The 25,886-nt window shown below is 41.1% G+C and overlaps 2 protein-coding genes across 5 annotated transcripts in view; one reads left to right on the top strand and one right to left on the bottom strand.

The window, feature by feature from the left end:
- The window catches only part of fn3krp (fructosamine 3 kinase related protein), a 36,234-nt gene extending 35,221 nt beyond the window's left edge, over positions 1–1,013 (bottom strand). For 2 of the 3 annotated variants that reach the window (XM_063074278.1, XM_063074274.1), the window contains exon 1: positions 848–1,002. In XM_063074278.1, the coding sequence (XP_062930348.1) occupies positions 848–988 (141 nt within the window). In that variant the 5' untranslated portion in view covers positions 989–1,002. Of the gene's footprint in view, positions 1–847 lie in introns of all 3 variants that reach the window. The other variant, XM_063074277.1, reaches the window with a different exon arrangement.
- A 376-nt stretch (positions 1,014–1,389) lies between these two features.
- Positions 1,390–25,886, top strand: part of LOC134360206 (ras-related protein Rab-40B) — a 67,639-nt gene continuing 43,142 nt past the window's right edge. Inside the window, exon 1 of one of the 2 annotated variants that reach the window (XM_063074272.1) lies at positions 1,390–1,876. In XM_063074272.1, the coding sequence (XP_062930342.1) occupies positions 1,663–1,876 (214 nt within the window). In that variant the 5' untranslated portion in view covers positions 1,390–1,662. Of the gene's footprint in view, positions 1,877–20,726; positions 21,646–25,886 lie in introns of those variants that run through there. The other variant, XM_063074273.1, reaches the window with a different exon arrangement.

Here is a 25,886-nt window from a genome sequence, read left to right as displayed (position 1 = left end):
AGCTTCCTGCCTTTAGCTCAACACCCTAACAATTTACAAGACTAATTTTACTATCTTTAAAAAATGTCATTAACAATTTCAATAGGCACCATATTTGTCTTAACATTCAATTTTAAACATACTGTAGTAAAAAAAAACCTTTTGCACCTATGAAAAGAATTATGGACTAAAGTGATTTTTGCAATCTAATATTGCCTGGACCTTCAAGTGTTAACTTGGAGTCTCGAAAATTGTATAGCTGTCTAGGCCCTTCAGCAAGTATCCAAATATTAAACAAACCATATTGACAATAGTTGGTCTTTTCCATTTTCTTGGATCGGTTCTTTTGTTGGCTATGGTAAAACTATCAATACATCACCTTTCTATTTAACTATAACATCAACAGAGATAGAAAATGTGGCGAAAAAATTTCCCAGAAATACATCTATTCAGAAATGTCATTAATACTATAAAATTAATCTATTCATCAAAAGTCTAAGCCAGCCTCAAAAGTGGTATTCACTAATGCTCTTTCGGAATTTGATCTATTCCTATTTGGAAGTTTAACCCATCCATATATCATTCCTGGATGAAAGATTCAATATACGTCAGAAATCCGTTTCACTCATTTGAAGCTGTACTTCACTTAAATTGCATTCAAGTTTACCTCCCCCATTATTTTAGTGAACTCGTTCGCCTGCGTCTTTTTTTGTGGACTGGAACGCCAAACTATATCCCATCCTTCCTTAGAGTTCAGTTTTTCTGCCAGCGTCTGTAATGCTAAGAGAACAGTATAGGCCCTCCCCATCTCTCTCAAACACATACGCCATGTCAACATTGATACAAACCATAAAGGAAATGCATTAACCTGGCTTTTGTGATTGACTTTGACAAACACTCTTCCTGAATCCGTTTCATAACTCTGCCCTTGGCTAATACACCCACCCCCTGCGTATCCGAATCCCTTCAGGCGAGCTGTGTTCAGCTCTCTCTTCAGCACATTCTCCATCTTCAGTTCTCGACTGCCAATCACCTTCCCGGAGCTCCAACAGGAGTGGTCAATTGATCGCCTGATTTTAATGCATATTAAAAATGATATGCCTATCGGTGAGGAATTAAATGTACATAACTTAAAGCTGCAGTTATTTGGGGGTATTTTTAGTTACAATAGGAGCAACTTAAACTCGTGTTCGCTGACTTGTGAAAAGCGGGCTAATTGCCAATGAGAACTACAATTCCCTTAATGCATCGCGCCCAGTGGTGGCCAAAACCCCTGGCGATACGATATGTAAACAACGGAGAGGGGCGGGTGTTGTCTATGATTGATAGCCGAGATAACCAATAGTGTAATAGAACTTGGGGACTCGGAACCGCCTATATTTTATGATAACCAATAATGGAAGCGCCAGAGCACACTGGATGGCAGAGGGGTGAGAGTCGTGTGTGTACTGAAGCGATGGAGTGTATTCATCCTACTTCTGAGGGGTTTAAAGTGGGAACATGAAGAGTACCGCACCTTTGGCAGCCTAAAATAGTTAGTGAGAAGTAAATCTGTGTGGACGGAGAGGAGACGACAGGTTTTCCTGTGGGTTTTGGACGGCGAATGGTTGCAGCGCGAGCCACCCGAGGAATTTTCTCTGGAAAGTGAATGGTGGCGGCGTAGGGCGAGTTGAAACTTGTTTAATGAATTTTTACTTGCTTAACGAAATAAACTGCCGCCAGTCCGTTCCAGTATGGAGCGTTGTTTGTGAGAGGATGAGCAACAAGGGCAGCCCGGTGAAGGCTTACGACTTTCTCCTGAAATTCCTACTGGTGGGTGACAGTGATGTTGGGAAGGGGGAGATCCTGGCCAGCCTGCAGGATGGAGCCAGTGAGTCGCCGTATGGTTACAACATGGGTGAGTAGGTACAGCCCACCAAAAAGCAAACATCAAATAAGAATGCAAGCAAATAGGATGTTTGCTGTTTTAGGTTGCAGGCTCCTTTTAAATTCGTTTTACTTGTGTACGAAATACGTAATGTCTTAATGATTGTGAGAACGCCCTGTTTTTATTTACATTGTCTTCAACTCAAAGATTAAATATTCTAGTAAAAGATTAGGGCAGAAAATCACTCAGGTGTCTTAGTATCTTAAGTTTTTTTTTAAAATTAGGATCACATTATTGTAAAAGATTACACCGAAAAGAAAGCTTGTTTTTTACGCTATTTAAATTTTATAGGAAAGGTAATTACGGGACATAATGTCACTGTTGTAAGGAATACTCAAGCTTTGAAATTCTATTTTAATCTAAAACATCTGCATTAGTCTCATTGATTGAGTACAATGTAAAGATATTTCATCTTTTTCTAAGGGTATTGTATTTAGACCTGTGTTTTGGAAGGATAGAATAGACAACCTACATTAACAACTTTAGAATGGTATTGTAAGACTAAAGTGCTTCTTAAGGAGCTGGTTATAACGGGGAATCATTTGGAATATGGTATTAAATATCTAATAGTATTGTGTCTACAATTAGTATCAGTTGATTTACAGAATTATTGTGCAATTTTTTTCTGGAACAGCTTTATTTTGGAGGATATCTTCCAATGCAATATATGTTAGTAAATTTTGAGTTTTATTGCTCTAGCATTATGATGCTTATTAAGCATCAATAGCACTCCTGCCACTGAATCAGAAAATAAGTTCCAGAACAAATAAGGATTTGAGTTGAAAATAGAAGATGCTCAGTAATTTGGATTGCTTTTGTTTCAGGTTAAATGACCTTGCTGTGTGAAGATCAGAAATGTTATCCACTTGAAATAATACTTGTCTCCCAGCACATACCACCTCATCTGACTTTCCTGTAGTTTCTTTTAATTCAGAGTTCCAGTTTTGGCAACATTTTCCTTTGAGAGAGATGTACTCATGATTTTGGCTGAATGCAATTCCCTTGGTGCTGGTGCTTAAGGATGAGACACTAGGCATGAACTGTGACAATCGCCTTAGCTGTACATAAGATTGTTATGCATAATCCAAAAACAATAGTGACCATCAGTTTTCTTTCTTCAACTAACAGTTCAGATCACATTCTGTATTATCTGTTAATGGATTGCATCGGAATTTGTGAAACCTTGTTATGCACCTCCATTTTTCTACATTATAGCAGTGACTGTAGTTCAAAGGTATTTAGTTGACTCCATTTTTCTACATTATAGTAGTGACTGTAGTTCAAAGGTATTTTGTTGACTTGCTTCCTTTTGGATATGGTATATGGCAATGTGGGATGCAGCTCTACCAAAGGAAGAATAGGGCGTGCCTTCCCTCTGCTAGCCTGCAGGCCACCCTTGGAAAAGGTTGACAGTCCTTGTAACTTATATTCTTGCAAAAGGGGAAAAGTAGATGATAAAGAGAACATAGATAGTAAAAATACGTTACTTTTTGTGGAACTTTGTCTCCAACAATAGTTTAAATTTGAAAAATGAGGTATTGTGTTTATTACTTTGTCAAAGAGGCCATTAGGCAATAATTAAGAGAGAAAGTTGAAGTAGAAATGCAAGTACTGGAATGGACAAGCCCTAGCTTTTTCTGAGGATTGTTTTCCTTGATCATGTTGCTAGATGTTCCTTGTCTTTTACTGGGTAGTAAAATGAGGCAAATATTATGGAGGAGCAGGACAACCTGAACAGTAACTTCTTGGATCTGCATGTTTAAGTGCACATTTATAAATGTTATAAATTACTATCCACAATATTCTTTCATAACAGTAAATGCTGATAACATCACCAGAATTCATTCCTACCACATAAGCTGTACAGTAGATCTGTCTCAGCTTGCTCCTGCCCCACCGAACACATTTCTGCATACCTCGACACTGTTTTATCACCCCTTGTTCAATCCCTTCCGACCTATGTTCATGACACTTCTCACGCTCTTAAACTTTTCGATGATTTTAAGTTCCCTGGCCCCCACCGCTTTATTTTCACCATGGATGTCCAGTCCTTATATACTTCCATCCTCCATCAGGAAGGTCTCAAAGCTCTACGCTTCTTTTTGGATTCCAGACCTAATCAGTTCCCCTCTACCACCACTCTGCTCCGTCTAGTGGAATTAGTCCTTACTCTTAATAATTTCTCCTTTGGCTCCTCCCATTTCCTCCAAACTAAAGGTGTAGCTATGGGCACCCGTATGGGTCCTAGCTATGCCTGCCTTTTTGTTGGGTTTGTGGAACAATCTATGTTCCGTGCCTATTCTGGTATCTGTCCCCCACTTTTCCTTCGCTACATCGACGACTGCATTGGCGCTGCTTCCTGCACGCATACAGAACTCGTTGACTTTATTAACTTTGCCTCCAACTTTCACCCTGCCCTCAAGTTTACCTGGTCCATTTCCGACACCTCCCTCCCCTTTCTAGATCTTTCTGTCTCTGTCTCCGGAGACAGTTTATCCACTGATGTCTACTATAAGCCTACTGACTCTCACAGCTATCTGGACTATTCCTCTTCTCACCCTGTCTCTTGCAAAAACGCCATCCCCTTCTCGCAATTCCTCCGTCTCCGCCGCATCTGCTCTCAGGATGAGGCTTTTCATTCTAGGACGAGGGAGATGTCTTCCTTTTTTAAAGAAAGGGGCTTCCCTTCCTCCACTATCAACTCTGCTCTTAAACGTATCTCCCCCATTTCACGTACATCTGCTCTCACTCCATCCTCCCACCACCCCACTAGGAATAGGGTTCCCCTGGTCCTCACCTACCACCCCACCAGCCTCCGGGTCCAACATATTATTCTCCGTAACTTCCGCCACCTCCAACGGGATCCCACCACTAAGCACATCTTTCCCTCCCCCCCTCTGCATTCCGCAAGGATCGCTCCCTACACAACTCCCTTGTCCATTCGTCCCCCCCATCCCTCCCCACTGATCTCCCTCCTGGCACTTATCCGTGTAAGCGGAACAAGTGCTACACATGCCCTTACACTTCCTCCCTTACCACCATTCAGGGCCCCAAACAGTCCTTCCAGGTGAGGCATCACTTCACCTGTGAGTCGACTGGGGTGATATACTGCGTCCGGTGCTCCCGATGTGGCCTTTTATATATTGGTGAGACCCGACGCAGACTGGGAGACCGCTTTGCTGAACATCTACGCTCTGTCCGCCAGAGAAAGCAGGACCTCCCAGTGGGCACACATTTTAATTCCACATCCCATTCCCATTCTGACATGTCTGTCCACGGCCTCCTCTACTGTGGAGATGAAGCCACACTCAGGTTGGAGGAACAACACCTTATATTCCGTCTGGGTAGCCTCCAACCTGATGGCATGAACATCGACTTCTCTGACTTCCGCTAAGGCCCCACCTCCCCCTCATACCCCATCTGTTACTCATTTTTATGCACACATTCTTTCTCTCACTCTCCTTTTTCTCCCTCTGTCCCTCTGAATATACCTCTTGCCCATCCTCTGGGTCAACCCCCCCCCCCTTGTCTTTCTTCCCGGACCTCCTGTCCCATGATCCTCTCGTATCCCCTTTTGCCTATCACCTGTCCAGCTCTCGGCTCTATCCCTCCCCCTCCTGTGTTCTCCTATCATTTTGGATCTCCCCCTCCCCCTCCAACTTTCAAATCCCTTACTCACTCTTCCTTCAGTTAGTCCTGACGAAGGGTCTCGGCCTGAAACGTCGACTGCACCTCTTCCTATAGATGCTGCTTGGCCTGCTGCGTTCACCAGCAACTTTGATGTATGTTGCTTGAATTTCCAGCATCTGCAGAATTCCTGTTGTTTGCAGTAGATCTGTCCATCGCTTGCTTTCTTTCAGTTTTTCCCCTCCTTTATTCATCTCTCAGTATCACTTCTCAACAAATCCTCTCTCCCTGTAACTATCTCTCTATACCTTTCTCCTTAGGCCTGTTTCCATTTATGGAAAGAATAGGGAAATGAGACAAATGGGATTTCTCTACTAGGTGCTGGTGTAATTGTGATGTACAAAATGGCCTCCTTTCTGTGCCTTATTAATTATATACCCTTAAGTCATAATCTGATTATTAATGCTCTTGGGGAAACTGGATAAAACAATAAATACTACAAGGCTTTCATTGCCTGAAAGTCCATTAACTCATTCGAAATATCAGAAACTTAGAGCATTATATGTTGGTAGTCAACAAAAAGCCAATCTATATTATGAAACTTTAATATTTTGTATTTTATAACAATTGATCTGTATTACTGTGCCAGAAGCATGTAATACAATGTATTTTGATGAACTGTAAATATCATTGGTTCTTGCTGTGCATTTGAGACCTGTTTTTGATATTCAAATCTTGGAGAAATAGTCATTTGATTTTACACTGAGATAGGAAAAGCCCATTCTAACAGAGAGTCAAATGGAGAATACATCATTTCCTATGTTGGAATGAATGCCAAGTTTGAAACATTGGGAGCAGTTGGAAGTTGGCTATTTTTCTTGCAAAAGTTTCTGAATATTTAATAGAGTCAAGTACCAGTTGACAGAAATATCAATGTGTGCTTAATTTAGAATATTATTTGCAACATTGTTAACTGGTGAGGTAGAGTCAGTATACAGTATGTGTATGAGCTCACAGTGAGCAACCTATTGTATAGCAAATCAAAGGAAGAGCATATCAAGGACCATAGAAGAAATTTCACCTCTTTAAAAGCTGTAGTAACCATTCCAAATAAAAATAGGACTTTTTAAAGGTTTTTTTTATTGGTTGGAGGTCAGTGCAGAAATATTGTGTATAAAGCATTAAAATTTACAAAAAAAGTGTAGTCACTAGTATTGATTAATAGATGAATTATTAAATCATCCATGTGTGAGGGAAGTACTCAGAAGAATGTGTAGAGAGGCTCCATGAAATACTTGGCATGTTATCTGTCCAGTCATGTACTAAGATGACCTGGAGGATGGAATTGGAATGAGAACCAGATTTATTATCATTGATATATGCTGTGAAATGGAGTGTTTTGAGGTAGCAGTACAGTGCAAGCAAGCATAACAATAATTACAAGATCCAAAACTAAATAATGAACAGGAGAAATAAAACTCTAGTGTTGTGGGACATACATAAATCCGTTGATGGAAGAAGCTGTTTCTAAAACATTGAGTATAGGTCTTCGGGCTCTGGTAACTCCTCAGCAATAATGGTAGTAATGAGAAGACTGTCACCACCAGAGATATGCTCAGGTGGTGAGGGTCCTTAATGATGGATGCTGCCTTCTTGTGGGACTTCCTCTGTCATGCCTGTGATGGATTTGGCTGGGTTTGCAATCCTCTGCAGCCAGTCAGAATGTTTTCTAATCTACATCTGTTGAGCTAATTTCCTGTGTTTCATCAGAGGCCATGCAGAATCATGAGATTATCAGTCCTACCATGAAGGTGATGAACATCTCTGTGCTATCCACCATTAACACTTTGGTACCATCACATTTCAGATTTGTGTCACCAAGGAGTTTTCGATTAATGTCATCAAAGCTCTATTACCTATGAGCCAGTAGCAGGTTAATCTCCATTATAAATATGTTGCTCTTCAGTGGAAACAGAGCTTTGCCCCACCATACAATGCTGTAAGCATATGGAACAGACAGCTATTTTGTGCCATTCATTGGGTGCGATTAATTTAGGCCTGTATGCTTTTACCACAAGAAGGTCAGCATAATGTTGTCTTGTCACATGACAGTGCCAGAGGTAACCCAGAGTTTAAAGTCTTGGCCTCGGGAACTTTTCTGCCCACATCACATGCTCTCAGGTAATATTCTCACCTCGGGTCCATAGCAAATTTCTTAGACTGCAGCATTGTTAATGTGGCATTCAAAAGCAGTCTTTCCTGGGAAAGAACTTTTCGGAAGACATCCAGCTTCAGCATCTACTTTACCCACTGTAATGCCCTGGTTAAGATTTCTACTGCTATGCTATAGGTATTTCACTTTAGCATTTTTCTGCAAAAGCAGTGTGTCCTGCTGGTAGAATGTTTTGGTTTTGGCTAAAGATAAGAAGCCATGTTAGAAACATAGAAAACTTGCAGCACAATACAGGCCCTTCGGCCCATAATGCTGTGCTGAACATGTACTTACTATAGAAATTACCTAGGGTTACCCATAGCCTCTATTTTTCTAAGCTCTATGTACCTATCCAGGAGTCTCTTAAAAGTCCCTATCGTATCTTCTCCACCACCATTGCCAGCAGCCCATTCCACGCACTCACCACTCTCTGCGGGGGAAAAAAAACAACAAACTTACCTCTGACATCTCTGTACCTACTTCCAAGCACCTTAAAATTGTGCCCTCTTGTGTTAGCTATTTCAGCCCTGGGAAAAAGCCTCTGACTATCCACACAATCAATGCCTCTCAACATCTTATACACCTCTATCAGGTCACCTCTCATTCTCCGCCGATCCAAGGAGAAAAGGCCAAATTCACTCACCTTTTCAACTTAGGAATGTTGTGTCAGCCAATCAGGATGGTGGGAGAAGGTTCTGGAGAGAGCAGGCTTGGGAGAGAATGGTGACTGACAGTAGTCTGGTTTGTTATCTTTTGGTGGGAATTGTGGAGTGGGACAGAGGGGAAGATGCTGCAGAATGCTGTTGGAAGGAGAGTCCCTGTTGCAAGTGCTTTGTGCAGATGAATGGCTCCAAGGAGGAAGGGCCAATATGAGAGTGAGAGACTGAGACCTTGAGGGGAGTTTAGAATGTGGTGGGTCCAGCAAGTGAGTAAGAATTACATCCCTGAATACTACAGTATGAGCTCCAACGTTTATGTAAACATTGGACTGGTTCAACTGTAATGGGCCCTTTTCTTCCTGTTAACTGATAAAGCTGAAATTGTTAAATATGTTTTCTTTATAATTTTATGCGCTGTACAATTTGTTATTTTTTGCCAACCAATAATTGTGTAAGGGCAGTATTTGCATGGCATTTGCTCAAATCAAGGTTTCTTTAATCAGAACATCACAATGCTCCTGTTTTGTTGAACCCCAAATCATACCAACTGTAGGCATATATTGTTTATGAAAGGTGGCCTGAATCATGTGGCTGAACCAGAGTTAGTTATCGAGCTGGTGGGAGGGTTCCAGCACCGTAAGAATAGGGTTGGCCTCTGCCTTCTGGTTGTCAATGTGCCATCACTGTGGAATGGTAATAGAACAGTTGATCATTCCTGAGGGGAAAGAAGTAGGGTGTTCAAGCCAGATAATTATTTTTCATCGATTATAATTTAATTAAAGTTATTCAAAAGGAAATTATTTCAAGCCAATTTTTGTCAATTGTTTTGCTAATGCAGCACTTTTTGTTAAGCCTGAAGTTCTATGGGATCAAAAGGAATTGTGCAGACAAGTGAGCACACCTCCTTGATGGAGTTGGTCTAATACATTATTCAGCAGGTTGTTAATGTAATCTGAAGTACTATCTTCAGATTTTTCAACACAAATCATTGAAGCATGGATGCTAACATATTTGTTTCCATTTTAGCAAGTTGCAGTGCTCCAGCTTTGAAAATAACTCTGACATCATCTCCACCATTCCCTGGATTGGTGGGAGGAACTGTTTAGACTGCAAGAGAATGTGGAAGCTTCACTCCACACAAAATGATATGCAAAATTTTGTACACTGATTCTGCTCGTTGCAGCTGCCCCTTTGTTCATTTTTCAAAGGTTGCCTTCTGGTTATGCAGTGCTTGCATATGAATCAATCAAGTTGCATTACAGCAATCTCAGTCCTTTATGAAAAAGTAATGGGTAACTAAATCTTGATAATTCCTATCTTAATCATCAACAAAATCCATTTCAGAACTGCACTACACCCCATTCGCAAATGCCTTGCTGTAGGAATAATACATGGGGACTAAAGAATTGAAATTAATAGTTCCTGAGCCACTATTTCCAACACAATATCATCATCATCAAGGTATTTTCAGGAATTGGTCAGCTGCTAAAATAATCTGAAGTCTGAATTCATCCCAGCCTTGAAGTGTAGCCTTGAAAAGCATGGTTGTGCTCTCAAGTTCCTTGTACTTCTAAACTGGCTTAGCAAATTTGTGGATGAAAGCAAGTGAACAGCAAGAAAGGCAATCAAATCAAATCTCTTACTAACTCTTCCTTCAGTTAGTCCTGACGAAGGGTCTTGGCCTGAAACGTCGACTGTACCTCTTCCTAGAGATGCTGCCTGGCCTGCTGCATTCACCAGCAACTTTGATGTGTGTTGCTTGAATTTCCAGCATCTGCAGAATTCCTGTTGTTTGCGCTAAAAAAGGTGATGAATACAGGATTGAAGGTGATGTATTTAAATGCACATAGTATACAGAATAAGATTGATTATCTTGTAGCACTGTTACAGATTAGCATGAATGGCATTGGGGGCATCACTGAATCATGGCTGAAAGAAGATTATAGCTGGGACTTCATGTCCAAGAATACACAGCGTGTCGAAAGGACTTGTAGGTAGGCCTATGGAGTGGGGTGGGGTTGGTTAAAAAATGAAACCAAATCATTAGAAAGAGGTGATGTAGGATCAGAAAATGTTGAATTATTGTGAGTAGAGCTAAGAAACTGCAAAAGTAAAAGACCCTGATGGGAGTTGTATACAAACTTCCAAACAGTAGCAAATATGTGGTCCACAAATTCCAATGTGAGATAGAAAGTACATGTCAACAGGTCAATTTTACAGTAGTCATTGGGGAATTCAATATGCAGGTAGGTCGGGAAAATCAAATTGGTGCTGGATACCAAGAGAGGGATTTTGTGGAATGTCTACAAAGTGGATTTTTAGAGCAGCTCATGGTTGAGCCCACTGGGGATCAGTGATTCTGGTTAGGGCGTTGTGCAATCAACCAGAATTGGTTAAAGGGCTTAAGGAAGAGGAACCTTTAGAAGACAGTGGTCATAATATATAGACTCCACCCTGCAATTTGAGAAGACTAAGCTAAAGTCAGATGTATCATCGGTATTACAGTGGAGTAAAGGGAATTACAAAGGCATGAGAGAGGAGTAGGCCAAAGTTGATTGGAAGGGAACAGTAGCAGGGGTGACAGCCAAGCAGGATAATACTACTGTGGCTGACAAGTGAAGTCAAAGCCACCATAAAAGCCAAAGAGAGGAAACGTAATAGAGCAAAAATTAGTAGAGGATTGGGAAGCTTTTTGAAAACCAACAGAAGACAACTAAAAAGTCATAAAGAAGGAAAAAATGGAATACAAAGGTGAGCGAGCCAATAATATTAAAAGTTTTTTCAGCTATATCAAGTGTAAAAGTGAGGCGAGAACAGAGGATCACTACAAAATTGTGCTGGAGAGGTAGTAATGGGGGACGAGGAAATGGTGAACTAACTGAATAACTATTTTGCATCATTCTTCACTGTGGTAGACATGACCTGTACGCCAGACATTTGAGAGTGTCAGGGGGCAGAAGCCAGTGAAGTTGCCATTATGAGGGAGAAAGTGCTTCGGAAACTGAAAGGTCTGAAGTTAGGTAAGTCACCTGGACCAGATGGTCAACAACCCAGATATCTGAAAGGTGGCTGAAGAGATAGTGGAGGTATTAGTAATGATCTTTCAAGAATCAATGGATTCTGGCATAGTTTTGGAGGACTGGAAAATTGCAAATATCACTCCATTCTTCAAGAATGGATAGAGGCAGAAGAAAGAAAATTATTGGTCAGTTAGTCTGATCTCAGTGGTTGGGAAGACATTGGAGTTAATTGTTAAGACTGTGGCTTCAGGGTACTTGAAGGTACATGATAAATTGGCCAAAAAGTCAGCATGTTTTCCTGAAGACAAAGTCTTGCCTGACAAATCTGTTGCAATTTGAAGAAATAACAAGCGGGACAGACAAAGGAGAATCATGAATGTTATATACTTGGATTTTCAGAAGTGCCTTTGACAAGGTGCCACACGTGAGACTGCTTAACAAGTGAAGAACCCAATGTATTACAGGAGAGATGCCAGCATGGACAGAGCAATGGCAGATTGGCAGGAGGGAAAGACTGTGAAGAAAGGGAGCCTTTTCCAGTTGGTGTTCCCCAGGGGTCTATGTTGGGACTACTTTTTACATTATATGTCCATGATTTGGATGACAGAATTGATGGCTTTGTGGACGATACGAAGATAGGTGGAGGGGCATGTAGTGTTGAAGCAGGGAGGCTACAGAAGGACTTAAGAGAATTAGCAAAGAAGTGACAAACAGAATACGGTGTCGGGAAGTGTATAGGCATGCACTCTGGCAGAAGAACTAAAAGAGTAGATTTTTTTTAACTGGAGGGAAAATTCAAAAATCTGAGGTACAAAGGGACTTGGGAGTCTTCATGCAAGATTCCCTAAGGGTTGAGTCTGCAGTGAGGAAGGCAAGTGCAATGTTATCGTTCATTTCGAGAGGACTAGAATATAAAAGCAAGAATATAATGTTGAGGCCTTATAAGGCATTGGCAAGGCTAATTTGGAGTATTGTGAGCAGTTTTGGTCCCCTTATCTAAAAAGGATGTGCTGACATTGGAGGGGGTTCAAAGGAGGTTCTGGGATTGAAAGGCTTATCATATGAGGGGCATTTGATGGCTTTGGCTTCATCTCGCTGGAATTTGGACAAATGTGGGGTAACATAATTGAAACCTATTGAATAGAGTGGATGTGGGGAGGGTGTTTGCTTTGGTGGAGGAGTCTATGACTAGAAGATATAGCCTCTGAATAGAGGGATGTCCATTTAGAATGGAGATGAGGAATTTCATTAGCCGAAGAGTGGTGAATCTGTGGAATTCGTTGCTATGGGCCAAGTTATTGGGCATATTTTAGACAGAGGTTGATTGATTCTTGATTAATCACGACATGAAGGGTTGTGGGAAGAAGGCAGGAGATTGGGGCTGAGAGGGAAATGGATCAGCCAAGATGAAATAGTGGAGAAGACCTGAAGGGCCAAATGGCCTACTTCTTCTGTATATCTTATGGTCTAATTGATAGAGGTATACAAAATTATGAGGAGTATAGATAGTCATAGAGTCATAGAAAAGTACAGTGCAGGAACAGGCCCTTTGCCCTATCTAGTCCATGCTGAACCATTTAAATTACTTAATACCATCTTCCTACACCCAGACTATAGCCCTGCATACCTCTCTCATCCATGTACCTGTCCAAACTTCTCTTAAAACATCAAAATTGAGCACACATGTGCCACTTGTGCTGGCAGCTGATTTCATAGTCTCAGAATCCTCTCGGTGAAGAAGTTTAAGGGGAACTTGACAGTAAACATTTCACCTTTCATCTTTAAGCCATGACCTCCAGTTGTAGTCCCACCCAACCTCAATGGCAAAAGCCTGCTTATATATACCCTTTCTATACCCCTTAAAATTCTGTATATCTGTCAAATCTCCCCTCAGTCTTCTACGTTCCAAGGAACAAAGTCCTAACCTATTCAATCTTTCCTTATAGCTCAGGTCCTCCAGTACTGGCAACGCCCTTACAAATTTTCTCTGTTCCCTTTCAAATGTATTTACATCTTTCCTGTAGGTAGGTGACCAAAACTGCACACAATATTCCAAATTGGGCCTAACCAAAGTCTTGTACAACTTCACCAAAGCATCCCAGCTCCTGTACTCAGTACTTTGATTTATGAAGGCTAATGTGCTAAAAGCTTTCTTTACGGTCCTATCTACCTGTATTGCCACTTTAAATTAATTATGTACCTGTATTCCCAGATTCCTTTGTTCTCAGTGCCCTACCGTTCGCTGTGTAACTCCTACCCTGGTTGGTCCTACCAAAGTGCAACACCTCACACCTGTCTGCCTTAAATTCCGTCTGCAATTTTGCCAGCTGGTCCAGATCCTGCTGCCAGTCATGATAGCCTTCCTCGCTATCCACTGCACTCCCAATCTTGGTGTCATCCACAAATTTGCTTTTCCATTCAACCACATTTTCATACAGAGTGTTGATATAGATGACAAACAACAAAGGACTTGGGATTTGCCCACCCTAATATGCCTCAAGACAGTAAATACCACCTCTTCTGTAATCTGTATAGGGTTCATGACCTCACTGCTGCTTTGCCTCATTCTATAGACTCTGTCCATCTCCCAAGTAACTACAAATGCAAAAAATCCATTTAAGATCTCCCCCAAATAACTGCCTGATGGCAGTTATTTATAGGCCTCTAATCAGCTGAAGTGATGTGGACTACAAATTACAACAAGAAATAGAAAAGGCTTGTCAGAAGGGCAGTGTTATGATAATTGGGGATTTTAACATGCGAGTGAATTGGGAAAATCAGGTCAGCACTGGATCTCAAGAGAGAGAATTTGTAGAATGTCTGCGAGATGGCTTTTTAGAACAGCTTGTTGTTGAGCCCACTAGGGGATTGGCTATACTGGATTGGGTATTGTGTAATGAACCAGAGGTGATTAGAGAGATTGAGGTGAAGGAACCCTTAGGAGGCAGTGATCATAACATGATTGAGTTCACTGTGAAATTTGAAAAAGAGAAGCCGAAATCTGATGTGTCGGTATTTCAGTGGAGTAAGGAAATTACAGTGGCATGAGAGAGGAACTGGCCAAAGTTGACTGGAAGGTGACACTGGCGGGAAAGACGGCAGAGCAGCAGTGGCTGGAGTTTATGCGAGAAGTGAGGAAGGTGCAAGACAGGTATATTCCTAAAAAGAAGAGATTTTCGAATGGAAAAAGGATGCAACCATGGTTGACAAGAGAAGTCAAAGCCAAAGTTAAAGCAATGGAGAGGGCATACAAGGAAGCAAAAATTAGTGGGAAGACAGAGGATTGGGAAGTTTTTAAAAGCTTACAAAAGGAAACTAAGAAGGTCATTAAGAGGGAAAAGATTAACTATGAAAGGAAGCTAGTAAATAATATCAAAGAGGATACTAAAAGCTTTTTCAAGTATATGAAGAGTAAAAGACAGGTGAAGGTAGATATAGGACCGATAGAAAATGATGCTGGAGAAATTGTAATGGGAGATAAGGAGATGGCGGAGGAACTGAACGAGTATTTTGCATCAGTCTTTACTGAGGAAGACATCAGCAGTATACCGGACACTCAAGGGTGGCAGGGAAGAGAAGTGTGCCCAGTCACAATTACGATAGAGAAAGTACTCCGGAAGCTGAATAGTCTAAAGGTAGATAAATCTCCCGGACCAGATGGAATGCACCCTCATGTTCTGAAGGAAGTAGCTGTGGAGATTGCGGAGGCATTAGTGATGATCTTTCAAAAGTCGATAGATTCTGGCATGGTTCCAGAGGACTGGAAGTTCCAGAGGACTGGAAGATTGCAAATGTCACTCTGCTATTTAAGAAGGGGGCAAGGAAGCATAAAGGAAATTATAGACCTGTTAGCTTGACATCGGTGGTTGGGAAGTTGTTGGAGTTGATTGTCAAGGATGAGGTTACAGAGTAGCTGGAGGCATATGACAAGATAGGCAGAATTCAACATGGATTCCTTAAAGGAAAATCCTGCCTGACAAACCTATTACAATTTTTCGAGGAAATTACCAGTAGGCTAGACAAGGGAGATGCAGTGGATGTTGTATATTTGGATTTTCAGAAGGCCTTTGACAAGGTGCCACACATGAGGCTACTTAACAAGATAAGAGTCCATGGAATTACAGGAAAGTTACATACGTGGATAGAGCGTTGGCTGATTGGCAGGAAACAGATAGTGGGAATAAAGGTATCCTATTTTGGCTGGCTGCCGGTTACCAGTGGTGTTCCACAGGGGTCGGTGTTGGGGCTGCTTCTTTTTACATTGTACATCAATGATTTGGATTATGGAATAGATGGCTTTGTGGCTAAGTTTGCTGACGATGAAGATAGGTGGAGGGGCCGGTAGTACTGAGGAAACAGAGTCTACAGAGAGACTTGGATAGTTTGGAAGAATGGGCAAGGAAGTGGCAAATGAAATACAATGTTGGAAAGTGTATGGTTATGCACTTGGGCAGAAGAAATAAACGGGCAGACTATTATTTAAATGGAGAGAGAATTCAAAGTTCTGAGATGCAACGGGACTCAGGAGTCCTCGTATAGGATACCCTTAAGGTTTACCTCCAGGTTGAGTTGATGGTGAAGAAGGCAAATGCAATGTTGGCATTCATTTCTAGAGTATAGGAGCAGGGATGTGACGTTGAGGCTCTATAAGGCGCTGGTGAGACCTCACTTGGAGTACTGTGGGCAGTTTTGGTCTCTATTTAAGAAAGGATGTGCTGATGTTGGAGAGGGTACAGAGAAGATTCACTAGAATGATTCCGAGAATGAGAGGGTTAACATATGAGGAACGTTTGTCCGCTCTTGGACTATATTCCTTGGAGTTTAGAAGAATGAGGGGAGACCTCATAGAAACGTTTCAAATGTTGAAAGGCATGGACAGAGTGGATGTGGCAAAGTTGTTTCCCATGATGGGGGAGTCTAGTACGAGAGGGCATGACTTAAGGATTGAAGGGCGCTCATTCAGAACAGAAATGCGAAGAAATTTTTTTTAGTCAGAGGGTGGTGAATCTATGGAATTTGTTACCATGGGCAGCAGTGGAGGCCAAGTCATTGGGTGTATTTAAGGCAGGGGTTGATGGGTATCTTAGTAGCCAGGGCATCAAAGGTTATGGTGAGAAGGCGGGGGAGTGGGACTAAATGGGAGAATGGATCAGCTCATGATAAAATGGCAGAGCAGACTTGATGGGCCAAATGGCTGACTTCTGCTCTTTTGTCTTATGGTCTTGTATCTTCCAGAGGACTAATTTTGTTCCTTGCCATCCTTTTACTTTTAACATGCTGTAGAATCCTTTAGGTTTCCTTCACCTTGTTTGCTAGGGCAGCCTCATGCCTTCTTTTAGCCCTCCTGATGTCTTTCTTAAGTGTTCACATGCTCTTCAAGTACTTTATTTGTTCCTGCCTAACTATACCTGCTATGTAGTTTTTTTTTCTTAACCCCGTGGTCTCAATATCTCTTGAAAACCAAGGTCCCCTAAACCTGTTAACCTTGCCTTTTATTCTGACAGGCGCATATACGAGCTTTGTACTCTCAAAATGTCATATTTGAAGGCCTCCGACTTACCAAGTACACCTTTGCCAGAAAACATCCTGTCCCAGTCCATACTTGCCAGGTCTTTTCTGATACCATCAAAATTGGCCTTTCTCCAATTTAGAATCTTAACCTGCAGACCACACCTATCTTTTTTCCATATTTACTTTGGAACTAGATGTAAAGTATTCCCCTACATAAAATTCTGTCACCTGCCCTGTCTCATTCCATAATAGCTGATCAGATATCACACATTCTCTCATTCGGACCTCTGTACTGATTAAGGAAACTTGCCTGAACACATTTGACAAACTGTATCCCATCTAGTCATTTTACAGTATGGGAGTCTCAGTCAATGTGGAAAGTTAAAATCAGTTACTATTTCATTCTTATGTTTCTTACAACAGTCTTCAGATTTCTGTACAAATGTATTCCTCTAAATCCTGCAGACTGTTGTGTGGTCTATAATGTAGCCCCATTAATGTGATCATACCTTTCTTTTTCTTCAGTTCTACCCATAAAGCCTCACTAGACAAGTTCTCCAGTCTGTCCTGACTGAGCACTACTGTGACATTTTCCTGGACTAGTAAAGGCACCACCCCGCCCATCCCTCCTGCTCTATTGTGTCTAAAACAACGGAACCTTGGAATGTTGAGCTTCCAGTCCTGCCCCTCTTACAACCAAGTGTCGCTAATGGCTACAATATCATAATTCTACGTCTTGATCCATGGTCTGAACTCCTCTGTCTTTTCCACCCCCCCCACCCCACCATCACGCAGGTGCAAATGGTGTCTTCTGTCAAGGTTGTACCTTCCTTGAAAGAGAGCCCAATGATCCAAAACTCTGATGCCCTCCCTCCTACACCAACTCCTTAGCCACATGTAAAACTGTATAATCTCCTTACTTCTGGCCTCACTAACACATGGCATGGGTGGCAATGCTGAGACCACAACCCTGGAGCTCCTGCCCTTTAACTTAGCACCAACTCCCTGAACTCACTTTGCAGAACTTTGTTACTCTTCCTACCTATGCTACTGATACCTACATGGACCACGAATTCTGGCTGCTCACCCTCCACTTATGAATGCCGAGTACTCGATCTAAAATGCCCCGGACACTGGCACCTGGAGGTAACATGCCAACCAGGAATTTCACTTCTGTCTACAGAACCTTCCTTTTGCTCCCCTAACTAATAAATCCCCAATCACCACAACTTGCCTCTTCTACCCCTCTTCCCTTCTGAGTTACAGAGCTAGACTCAGTGCCAGAGACCTGACCGCTGTGATCTACCTCTGCTAGGTTATTTCTTCTCTCCCCTCCCCCCCCCACCAACAGTATTCAAAGTGTTGTTGAGGGGAGTGGCCTCAGGGGTACCCTGTACTGGCTAGTTAAGCACTTTCCCCTTCCATTCTCCTGTATCCTACGCCCTAGATATAAATACCGTATATTCCGGAGTATAAGCTGACCCCCCATTTTCAAGGTTAAAAAAGTGACTTTTTCATGTTACCTTTGTAAAAGCCGACCCCTTTTGTAGAGGTTTTTGATTTAACCAGAAAAGATCACAAGATCTCACATGCTGGTACTCAGCTTTGCCGGATCTGGAACCTGGAAATTTTGTGAACCAGTACCTGCTAAGAAAACAGGCCTACACATTGTAGAGCGTTATAAGCGAATTTTTAATAAATAAATCAGGGAGGGAAATTTTGGATTAGGTCTCCAATGGTAAAGAATCCTCTGGAATGTAACCCCCATGAAACCATTTAGCGCCCATCGTAATCTCGTTAAAACATAACACGGAGTGGTGGGATCAGTACGTGTACTCAGTAGTGAGTTTGCGACCACCATGTACAAAAGATTAAAACAAATGTGATATGATGCTAGCTTCAAGCTGAAGGTTGTTGATTTTGCTGAAGGAACGAATAATTCTGCAGCTGCTAAGAAGTATAGTGTAAACAAGAAACAAGTGAGAGAGTGGAGAAAGGCAGAGGACACACTGAGGGAAATGCCAAAGACGAAATGTGCAAACCATGGGAAAACATGCCAGTGGCCAGAACTGGAAGAAAACGTTTTAGAGTGGATGAATCACCAGCGATCGTCTGGATACATTGTTACCAGAGAAATGATTCGAGTTCAAGCGTTGAAATGGGACGAAAAACACAGTGAGGTCAGCGAAAATTTTAAAGCTACGCAAAGTTGGTGCACTCGACTTATGAATAGACATGATCTTGCGTTGAGACAAAAAACAAAGGTTGCTCAGAAAATTCCCACGGGGTGTTGTTGTTTACGTCCAAAAACGCTGCTGGATGGATGAAGCAGGTTGCTTGAAGTGGGTTAAAGAGGTGTGGCGTTGACATCCCGAAAGTTTCGGGAAGGAAAAGTCGCTACTTGTATGGGACATGTTCAAAGCGCACTTGTCAGGTGAAATAAAAACGGCATTGAAAGCTGAAAATACGGACAATGCAGTCATCCCCGATGGTTTGATGTCCGTGTTCCAGCCACTAGATGTGAGTTTAAACAAACCATTCAAAGAATTCATACGTCGACAGTGGAACGAATTTGACTCAAAAACAGCCAATAAATACGATCTCTCTTCTGTGAATTCATTTTCCCAAAGTTGGCACCTTCTGTATAAGCCGACCCCCTAATTTTAGTACCAAAATTTAGGGCCAAATTCTCAGCTTATACACCAGAATTTACAGTACCTCTCTATGTCCTATCTATCACCCCCTCAGCCTTCAAATGATCTGGAGTTCAACCAGTTCCAGCTCCAATTCCTTAATGCGTAGTGCAGCTGGATGCGCTTCTTGCAGGTGAAGTCATCAGGGACACTGAGGTTTCCCTGCCTTCCCACATCCTGCAGTAAGTGCATGCGACTATCCTGCCTAGCATCCCTATTGTTCTAACTCTGCAAATATAAAGAAGGAAACAAATAAACCGGGGGGAAAATCTACCTATAGCTTTTTCACCTTCTCTCACTCAAGCCTGTTCTCACTGAAGCCTTAAAGAGCCTCAAATGACCACTCTAACATATCCACTCAAACAATGACCACTCCACTTGCCCTATGTTATTTTTTTTGTCAACAATCAATCCCAGTCGCTGATTGGCCACTGTTCAAATGCCAAGCTGCCAAATTGAGGCCTTCTGTACTAAATTGGCAAACCTGAGTGAGCTACATCTTCTCACGCTCCCAGTTGCTGATTGGCTGCTGTTCAAATGTAAACAGGCTTTTTCCACTGAGGTTGGATGAGACTAGAGCTAGCAGTTATGGGTTAAGGGTTAGAGCTGGAATATTTAAGGGGAACATGAGAGAGATCTTCACTCAGAGGGTCGTGAGAGAGTGGAACATGTTGCCAGTGCAAGTGGTGGATGTGGGTTCAATGTCGCATTTAAGAGAATTTTGGATGGGAGTAGTATGGAGGCCTATGGTCCAGGTGTAAGTTGATGGAACTAGGCAGATTAATAGTCATCACCGGCTAGATATGTCAAAGTGCCTGTCTCATAACTCTCTGGCTCATAATATTTCTATTGCTGGCTTTCAGGTGGAAACCTGTTTGCCACAGCATTAAAGAGGAAAACCAACAATCCAATGTCAAATGGAAAAGCTATGAAATTAACTAATCCACTGTAGGTGATTGAGAATTATAATTGAAAGGATTCAGCGTTTTCCCATTTTGCTTTAGAAAGGCAAGTTGAACAGGGACACATCATAACATTGACAGCTATTGAACCTGGCCACATTTGTATTGAGCAAGTTGACTCCCGCGTCTCCAAGTGTGTTCATAGTTAATAGAAAGATGCAAATATGTTTAAATGAAAAAGCTGTTTGCCATGAGGAAGTTGATGCTGTCCGGAATGTAATTGTAAAAATAGCACAAACGTTTCAAAACGGATGCAACCATGCAGGAATTACATAACTGAGTTTAAAAGAATTCAGAACCAGTTGTTATTTTTGAGCCTGTTTCTGGCTGCTTCATCCAAGTAATTTTTGCATTCATAGATAGAGACTCTGGAGTAAGCAATGTAAACTTTGGTTAATGAGCTGTTCTGCAACTTTAAGTGTGCCTTTCAGCAACTCATGGTAGGATGGTCTCCGCAAAAAGAAAGGAGGAATGCTATGAACTTGGTGGCCAAAAGATCATCTTAGTTAATAAATTAATTAACAGTTGTAAAAGTCAGTGAATAATTGAGAAACTATTGTGCGTGTCATGAAAATCTTTGTACTATTACAACCTCCTTTACTTTGAACTCTTATGCTGCCTGTTAATTTAATCTTTTAATAAAGTGAAAATCATAGAACTGACATGGTCATTCTGTCAGAAATCTCAAAGCAAGTGGTGATGGTAGAACTGATAGTTCCTTGAGAAGACCAAATTGAGGAGTCTTTGAACATAAGATAGCCAGATAGCAAGAGCACTGCCAGAGACAGGGATGGAAAGCATGATGCGAGCCTATAGAGGTGGGGTGTAGAGATCTTGTTGGATGCTCGCTGTGCAGAAACTAATCTCTCTTTGGCATTATGGGGATTGCCATCAGGACCATCACAGCGGCTGCTGAATGAGCCTCCAGTTGGCTGAGGATCAAGAGTCGTGACCTATGGACCAGTGCTACTGAGACACAAGCCGGGACATGATCAGCCCTGGCTGGGTCGCCTGGACGAGAGCAACTCATGTTGAAAGACTGGAAACATCAGATGGTAATGTGTCCCAGCGCATCCTGGGAAGTCTATCAGCATCAAACTCCATTGCACCATTGTATGTTTAAGTCATTATCTCTGCTAAAATTTGTATTGCAAGGTCTAATTTTTTAATTATCAATGAATAATATTTATATTTCAAGTCGTGTAGAACGAAATATTCGCACATCATGTGTAGTTTTGTGATGAAGGTTGTTAAATATTTAGGACTATCATATTTTCTCAAAACTCCTGGCAATCTTTTTAAAAATCTGTTAGATATTATACCACAAAATGAAATGTCAAAATTTATGCTCATACAGAACTACTTTGAATTTTTGGCATTTGTTTAAATATGATTCAACAACGTAATCAGTAAGTAATTCAGAAATCTTATCAAATTCACTTTAGTTTTGAGTATTTTGGTTTGTGCATGGAAGTAATGGAAATACTCCATACTCAGTATAACAATTTAATTTAAATTTCCTGTGGAAATTCTGTGAGGATATCAAATTAGAAAATTGAGATGATCATTTTACATTCAACAATAAAATTCCCAAGTTAAAATTTTTGCAAATTTCAAAGTAATTTCAATTTACAGGTCTTCTCCTAGTTACGGTGGGATTCCATTTCTACAAACCATTTTTAACCCAGACTGTTGCAAGTCAGAAATGCGGCCAAATATCAAGTTCCCAGGCAGCAGAAAATGCCTGCAGCCCAAGGAGTTAACAAATGCACCCTGCCAGTCACCCAAATGCCAGTTCATACAGGCTGTAAATAAGTTGCTCCTAATGCATGAAGGCCTCTAATATATTTCAATTAGGGCCAGGTTTAAGTTAAAACTTGGTTACTGTGCCTTCAGGGTCTGCAAATGTACAGTCGCATGCAAAAGTTTGGGCACCCCGGTCAAAATTTCTGTTACTGTGAAGAGCTAAGTGAGTAAAAGATGACCTGATTTCCAAAAGGCATAAAGTTAAAGATGACATATTTCTTTAATATTTTAAGTCAAGATTACTTTTTTATTTCCATCTTTTACAGTTTCAAAATATCAAAGAAGGAAAAGGGCCCAAAGCAAAAGTTTGGGCACCCTGCATGGTCAGTACTTAGTAACACCCCCTTTGGCAAGTATCACAGCTTGTAAACACTTTCTGTAGCCAGCTAAGAGTCTTTCAGTTCTTTGGGGGATTTTCACCCATTTTTCCTTGCAAAAGGCTTCTAGTTCTGTGAGATTCTTGGGCCATCTTGCACGCACTGCTCTTTTGAGGTCTATCCGCAGATTTTCAATGATGTTTAGGTCAGGGGACTGTGAGGGCCATGGCAAAACCTTCAGCTTGCGCCTCTTGAGGTAGTCCATTGTGGATTTTGAGGTGTGTTTAGGATCATTATCCTGTTGTAGAAGCCATCCTTTTTTCATCTGCAGCTTTTTTACAGAGGGTGTGTTGTTTACTTCCAGAATTTACTGGTATTTAATTAAATTCATTTTTCCCTCTATCAGTGAAATGTTCCCTGTGCCACTGGCTGCAACACAAGCCCAAAGCATGGTCAATCCACCCCCGTGCTTAACAGTTGGAGAGGTGTTCTTTTCATGAAATTCTGCACCCTTTTTTCTCCAAACATACCTTTGCTCATTGTGGCCAAAAAGTTCTATTTTAACGTCATCAGTCCACAGGACTTGTTTCCAAAATGCATCAGGCTTGTTTAGATGTTCCTTTGCAAACTTCTGATGCTGAATTTTGTGGTGAGGACACAGGAAAGGTTTTCTGATGACTCTTCCATGGAGGTCATATTTGTGCAGGTGTCGCTGCACAGTAGAACAGTGCATCACCACTCCAGAGTCTGCTAAATCTTCCTGAAGATCTTTTGCAGTCAAATGGGGGTTTTGATTTGCCTTTCTAGCAATCCTACGAGCAGTTCTCTCGGAAACTTTTCTTGGTCTTCCAGAACTCAATTTGACCTCCACTGTACCTGTTAACTGCCATTTCTTAAGTACATTGTGAACTGAGGAAACGGCTACCTGAAAACGCTTTGCTATCTTCTTATTGCCTTCTCCTGATTTGTGGGCATCATTTATTTTAATTTTCAGAGCGCTAAGCAGCAGAGGAGCCCATGGCTGCTGATTGTCAGGACAAGGTTTGAGGAGTCAGGATATTTATAAAGCTTTGAAATTTGCATCACCTGGCCTTTCCTAATGATGACCGTGAACAAGCCATAGCACTAACAAGCTAATTAAGGTCTGAGACCTTGGTAAAAGTTATTCGAGAGCTCAAATCTCTTGAGGTGCCCAAACTTTTGCATGGTGCTCCTTTCCTTTTTTCAGTCTAAAATTGTACAAAACAAAAAATAATACACTAACAACATACATCAAAGTTGCTGGTGAACGCAGCAGGCCAGGCAGCATCTATAGGAAGAGGCGCAGTCGACGTTTCAGGCCGAGACCCTTCGACAATACACTAATATTGCTTTAAATGTTGAAAAGAATATTTCATCTTTAACTTTGACTTTTGGAGATCAGTTCATCTTCTACTGACTTAACTATTCACAGTAACAGAAATTTTGACTGGGGTGCCCAAACGTTTGCATGCCACTGTATCTCTGCAATTGAACAAGGTGATAGCTTGAGAAACTATTTCCTTTTGCTGTAAATTTTGACCTTAGTTATGTGGTGCTGTGTGTTATTTCTCTTCTATTGCTACTTCCCGTACACTTGTCAGATAGTGACAATATAAAGCAAAACATTTAGTCGTTATCACAAAATGCTGGAGGAAATCAGCAGGCCAGGCAGCATCTAGGAAAAGAGTATAGTTGCTGTTTCAGGCCGAAACCCTTCAGCAGGGCTCTTTTAGATGATGCCTGGCCTGTTGCGTTCCACCTGCATTTTGTGTGTTGCTTGGGTTTCTAGCATCTGCAGATTTTCTCTTGTTTGCCTTGAGTCATTGTGATTATTTCCTGGGGTGCCATTCAAGTTGCTTTATTTATCATTAAATTTAAGTAAACTAATGTTAAGTTTTTTTAAGCACTCCTAAATGCAATTTTGACTGCATTTGCCCAATAAGAAGTTTGCTATTGATAGTAAAATATTGATATTTTTAAATGTAACCTGCCTGTCACTTTTGAATACTTTATGTATCTCCATTTAATTCTCAACATTTTACAAACAAAATAAGTACAACGCACCCCTGTGTTACATCAGTTCAGTCAATAGGCACTCACCTGTACAGAAAACGCAAAAAAAAACAAACTGAGGTACAGATTAAAAATCTGCACTTGCTGATTTGTTTGAGTGGGAAAAGAATTAAATAAACACAATATAGAGAGAATTGAACTAGTTGACCAAAGATAACAATCACAGACTGTCTGCTGTCAGCATGAGGACATATTGGCTTAGAAAATGTCTAGGCCATTGTACAATAATACTTTGTTAAATATAATGTGCATTTCTAATTAATTAAAACAACATTACTCCTTTGTCTATGTTATGATCCGGATTTGTTGCCTGTGGACTGTATACCAATGTTGTATTACTATTCAGAGGAAATCTTGTGGGAACGTATCTACACTTGTAATATGAGATTTAATGTGGGGAAAATGGGTTTGCATGTAGAAAATTGTGTTGTGGACAATTTTCTAGGAACACACCCCTCAGTAAATTGGAGGGCACACTAAACTAAAATTACTAGGAAACTCAGAATTTCAGTTTTGGCATCAGCACCTTATTTTAAGGAACTCCAAGTTTAAGAAACTTTAAGTTGTTTCCTCCTTGATTTTTCTTTATCCCAGTCTCCAACTGATGAAGGGCAAAGCCAGGAAAGAAACAATAAATAAACAATAGTTAGCTATCAAAAGAAAACTGAGACTCTCCAATTACTGTAAAATAAACTTAAACTCTGCAAGCAGTATTTGTTCTCTCAAGGTTCCTGGAATAGCTGGTCATGCCTGCTCAGGTACTACAGAGGGTGTGTGACATAAAGGAAAGAAGAGGGAGAGAAACTAAGCATGGAAAGAGGGAGGAAGGAACAGTATCAATGCTAACAATCTAAAATTGAATTGAGCACTTGCTACTGAAATGGAAATATTTTTGCTCTATGCAGTATCATTACCAGATACACATTTTGTGGTCCTGGAACCATGAATTAAATCTTCAGCTCACCCTGAACTAATTTACTTCAAGTCTCTTTATCTCCAAAAGTCAGCAAAAAAAATACTAGATTATAGGACTTTGCATCAATACACTGCTGGCCCACTACTGCCCTCCACATAAGTTG

This window comes from Mobula hypostoma, chromosome 22 (assembly GCF_963921235.1).
Source record: "Mobula hypostoma chromosome 22, sMobHyp1.1, whole genome shotgun sequence".
NCBI lineage: Eukaryota > Metazoa > Chordata > Chondrichthyes > Myliobatiformes > Myliobatidae > Mobula > Mobula hypostoma.
This window is presented reverse-complemented; position numbering and strand designations above follow the sequence as displayed.